The sequence below is a fragment of the Merops nubicus genome, unplaced genomic scaffold, assembly GCF_000691845.1.
Source record: "Merops nubicus isolate BGI_N331 unplaced genomic scaffold, ASM69184v1 scaffold17809, whole genome shotgun sequence".
Lineage (NCBI taxonomy): Eukaryota > Metazoa > Chordata > Aves > Coraciiformes > Meropidae > Merops > Merops nubicus.
The window spans coordinates 89,975-95,224 of record NW_008633267.1 but is presented as its reverse complement, the minus strand read 5'-3'; the positions used below and the strand labels follow the sequence as shown (position 1 = coordinate 95,224).

General features: G+C 39.5%; 1 protein-coding gene across 1 annotated transcript in view; it reads left to right on the top strand.

The window, feature by feature from the left end:
* FAM169B (family with sequence similarity 169, member B) overlaps positions 1–5,250 on the top strand; it is a gene marked incomplete at its 5' end in the record, with an annotated part of 27,653 nt that overhangs the window by 12,001 nt on the left and 10,402 nt on the right. Inside the window, 1 exon segment of the mRNA XM_008948208.1 lies at positions 901–1,075. Coding sequence (XP_008946456.1) covers positions 901–1,075 — 175 coding nt within the window.

The window sequence follows — 5,250 nt, the reverse complement described above, 5'->3', positions numbered from 1 at the left end:
CCCTAATATCTGCCATACATAGAGTTTAATTATTCAGTAACTTAAGTAAGCTTTTTGTGGGTAACTGGAGGGATTTTGAGGTACAAATCCATACAAGATAGAACATGGAATAGAAACATAGGCTTTCAGGCTTTTGAGCATCTGCTGTATCAGTAGAGAATGAAAAAATACCTGACAATAGAAAACTTGCCCCTTCTAGCTCATTGCAAAGAGGTAAGCTTTCATTATTTATGGAAACTCTTTTCTTCTTTAGCATTCATATAAAGCTTGTTGGCACCACTTTTTACCTTGATGACTAATGTGATTTTTTTTCCTTTGTCCATCTCCTTGTCCTGTTGGTTGTCTAATAGGAAGCACACAATAAAAACTAATTGTTCATGTTACACTTAAATTATAAACTGTTTGGGACAGACTGTATTAATTCTGTTTTGTGTAGTGTCTAGCTCAGTAGAGTCCTGGCCCACTAAAGTTCTTTGATGCTGTAGCAAGATGGGTAATAGGGGAGAGGTGACCAGGATAACCCAGTGAATCCTGGCTTTATTTCACTTTTGGGTAAGATTAGATTGCCTTGATCCCATTTCCAAACCTGTGACTAGTTTGCTGTGACTACAATCAAAATACTTCTTTTCCTGCTGCTTAAGAATTCCTCAGGAGATATGTCAAGCTTTATAAATGCTTACTAAATTATTCTATGCCTTCTGGACAGGAGGTGGAACACTGGGAAAAACAGTTTTTGTTATTCTATCTGAAGCAATTCATGAGGTATTTTCCTCAAATTAAGTGTACGTGTTTCCTGACCTCCTCCTTCCCAGACACTTTTAATTTTGAAGCCTTTTATGAAATGCAAAATATTATTCTCTGCTTCACTTTTCTTTTGTCTATTTTTGTTTGCTCTCTAAGGTCCAGACATTTGGAGAAAGGATTGTCCTCTTTGTTCTGAACTACATTATTTTTGGAATGCTAGAAGGGAGTTCAGCTAATGATGCATTCTTTCTACCTCACTCTGCCACTGAATGTGCCAAGATACTCTGGAGAGATGGCGAGGCTGTTGCCTTTTACTCAGTCAAGATGAAGGGTAAGGTCATTTTAGAGACACATTTCCATTGGTTCCTAATAGCTAGAAATGTAATCCTTTTGTTTATCTTTCAGTATAAATAATCCCTGCTCTCATTTACATTTTTATATCAAATCTCTCTCAGAATGAATCTGGGGAACGAATCTTCCCCAAATTTGGAAGCCACCCATATTACTTTCATTTAAACACGATGGCTCCAAACTCAGTTCTCAGTTACACGGAGTGATCTGAGGTGCTGGCTTATTCCAACAGAATATGCTTTAATGCAGCCAAGTAGAAGGTCGTACATCTAGGAACAAAGAATGCAGGGCCTACCCACAGGATGGAGGACTGCATCCTGGAAGGAATGATATCCAAAAAAAAAAAGGAGAACAGTTCACAGTGGCAAACAGTGTATCAGGAGCAGCTGGTGGCGAGACGTGGCAGGATAAGCAGCAGTGGCTGGGTTGTGTAGAGGAAGTTGCATGCACTAGATCAGTCCTGGAATCCTCTGTCCAGTTTAAAGGATGATGATGAATTGATTTCATCATTAATTGATTAGCTAGCATAGGAAAGAAACAAAGTTAATTTGGTCCTTTAGGAATACTTGCACCAGTATAAGCTTTAGAGAAGGTCTTGTATCAAATAGAGAGTTTGTATTTATGCAGGTACCTTGCTATTAATCAGTCTAGAGGGGAAAAGGCTTCATTAGAATAAGTCCAGGTATGCAGTTGAGTACATACCCCCATGTGGGAGCTGGTTACCAGGCTGTGTCTTGTGGGTGTCATTTTGATACCAGCAGCTTAAAGAGAAGTTAGTATCTTTGGAGGTAAATGTCTTGTTCAAGTCAGACTTCAGTAACCATCTGTCCAAAAGGGGAGAATAAGAAACAGCTGGAGACCTGTAAAGATATGGATTGCTTTGGATTCCAGAGGACAGTCTGAAGGTGGCTTCACTGATGGAGTCTCAAAGGCCAGCAACATTAAAGGAAGTTCTGCTCTTCTTCTGCCTTAGGATGTGCAAAATCCTTACTCACACTGAGGTGTAGCTTGTACCCCACTGTGCTGGTATGGTGTTGCTGTAATATCAAATCTCAGCCTATGATAACAGACCTTGTATAGACCTCTGAATATGCTGATGAACTGGTTTGCAACTGGCAAACACTTTGGTTACCCTACTACATTTTCATTTAACTCCATAAACATTTCTGAGCAAAGCTTTTGGAAAGAAACACTTCTATGGGCTGTAATGATTCATGCTTCAGTAAAATAAATTTGCACAGTAGTCTGTTATGGGTGGAGTATTAGCCAAGTTGAAATGGTTTCTGAGTAAGTTGAGAGTCACATTTTGGTTTCAAACCAGGTCCACATAAAATACAAATTCTTCAAGTCCAGCTCTGTCAGCATCTGTCTCTTGTTGCCAGTGGTTTTCTTCTCTGGGCAGCTATATTTGTTAGTTTTTGGACTGTGTCACAAATTACTGCAGTCTTTTGCCAGAGCCTTTTCGGGAAGCTTGAAACGGATTGTTTTTGCCCCTTTTTGCTATTTGCTGTATGCATTTAGAAAATAATTCCTCTTTCTGAAGTTTTGTGATTTCAGTTTTATACCAGCCATCTTCTGGCTGATCCTATTTGCTCTACTTTCTGTAAGAGCCATGGATTTATTAGACTCAAAACAGGATAAGATAAATATCTTCTCGTAGAAGTTGTATTTCACATAGTTGGTTTAGATATTTTTTTTAACTTTTCTTTTTTTTTCTTTTATCATAATGTAAGTTCTTTTACTGACCTGGTCAAGGCAGCTTTAAGTACAGGACTTAATATTGTGCTGGACCTCTGTTACAGCTTCTGGTCCTAGGAAGAAATTATTTTCATCTTGCCACCATGTGATTCTGATTCCCTTTATGTCCATGCTCTGCAATTACCTGGCCATTCTTTACAGTTTTATCTTCTTCACTAGGTAATTGAGAGTCTCATGCTGATGTTGTATCCAACTCTATTTCTCATCTGTGAATTTTCTATTATCTACAGTATCACAAAAAAACATGCTTCAGTGGAGCCAAATTAGCCAGAACAGATCTGTGGACCATGGCTATTTCAAACATAAGTCATCTGGGTGAATCATAGGAACAGTGACCAAGGAGGAGAGAGTCTGTTCTATCTTTACTACAGATTTAGTGTCCCGTTATGCAAACTTGCTTTTCGGGGGACTTCAGTGATTCCAATTAACTACCTTGGCAATCCTGTGAAGTCATTTCCATTTGCCAGTTCCTAGGTGGCCGGTACAAAGTGAGCTTGGTAATTTTGGTCCGGTTCCACACCTCCATCCATCTTCTGAACATCTTTAACTGGATTTTTTTCATAGTCCAGTAAAGAGGGACAGATGGTCTTGAGCACCCGCCTCGCTCAGAAGCGCAGTAACTGCAAGTCAAGGTCCTGAGACAATTTGGCAGCCACTGGCGGTGGCCATCCTGCACCTGTTGTGCAGATAAACAGAAGACTGATTCTTCAAGGCTATCACTTTTCGTGAGCATTAGACACCTTTATTAAAACAAAATTTATTCATGACTACACAGATCATCAACCTAGCCTCTCTGGTATGTGTCTATTCCTGTCCAATGACAGGCATGCAGCATTTACCACTGGGGATACTAAAGATTGATGAGACGTACTAAGCCACTAATGAGGCTGATAAGACACTTTGTCACGTGCCAAGATAAATGCCTCCAATTTTATCTATGTCAGCAGCTTCCATATTAGACAGCTGAGGAGTTAGACCTCACTGAGTGTAGCTACTTAAAGGTACAACTGGAGAGGAGAGTTCCCTGTCCCTTTCTTTGCAGACAGCAGCCTGGAAATGAAATATTTTGCAGGGAGCCTTCCTATAGATACTTGTGGTTCGAGGTGTGATTTATATTCTTTTAAGTATTTTTTTCAGATTTTTTTTTTTTCCCTTGGCATGCTCCAAGTCTGTGTGAAAACCTCAAAAAGAATGTGCTTTGTGTAGTGATGTAGGATTAATGACCACGGCTACCGACACTGTTTTTGGTACAATGAGACCATGTAATTCCCTGGAAGTTTTTCTTTTTTATTTACTGAGGACTAGTCGTTACTGAAAATGAACTTTTAGCACCTTCACATAAATGTCAGGAGGATGTAGAAGGATTCATAATGCAAATAAATCAGTAAGGAAGTTGGAGGATGGTGTGAGCCAGGAGTGTCTTAGGCCCTTTAAGAATAGAACAAAACCAACCCCCTGTTTTATATACAGCCTTCTTGTCCAACTGCTTCTGTTCTATTACTCTTTCTGTAACCCACAGAAGCTGCCCAAGCTGTCTGGAGTACAAAAAGCAAAGGAGTCAGGTTGTCAAAGCTCATCCCTTCCCAGGCTTGCTGTGTCCCTTTTGTCAAACCTCAGTAGTAAAAGTGTGGAGAATGATGGTGTTCACTCTGATGTGAGTCAAATCAGCCTTAACAAAATTGGCTCTTCTGAGAGGGCTGTAAAACATGCACTTGAACCAGGAGTAAACACGTTGTTGGCTTCTCATTCATTCTTTAGAGATGCTCCACAAATCAGTTTGGGAACGCCTGACTATGGAAACTTAAAGCTGATATAAAGTAGGCAGCAAAGCAGCCCTGGCCCATTCTCAGCTTTTGGTTACCCCAGAACCTTGGAGATGGTCTTTAGAAGTGATTAGCCAAAGAGAAATCCATTTCATATCTTTCTGCATAGAAGCTTTCACAAATTTCTTTTAACTCTTTGGTGGCCCAGGTGAAAAAGGGCCTGTGATCTGTTTCTCTAGAAGTAGATCCCTAAGAAGATAATAGGATTTTATTTTTCACTGATTACATACCTTTCTTTCAGAAAAATAAAAAAAAATTAAATCGGTATTGAAGTTAACCTGACAGAAAATTAGCTGAAATCTTGTTGGATAATTGCTTTTGTCTCCTTCTGTTTTCTAGCAATAACATTTTTAATGTGCATTTCTGAGGCAGACTGAAGATTCTGGCTGTAATAACAATTAAATGACTACATACCAGTCAAGACATGAATTAATTTAATTTTATTGAAGCCAGAACCTTTGTTCCTCTCTTCACATACAAACTCACACAATGGGCTGACCTTGGGTTCTATTCAGCAGAAATATTCCCCACCCTTTACACAAGCACTCAGCCTGCTTAAGGCCTGTCCAAACGT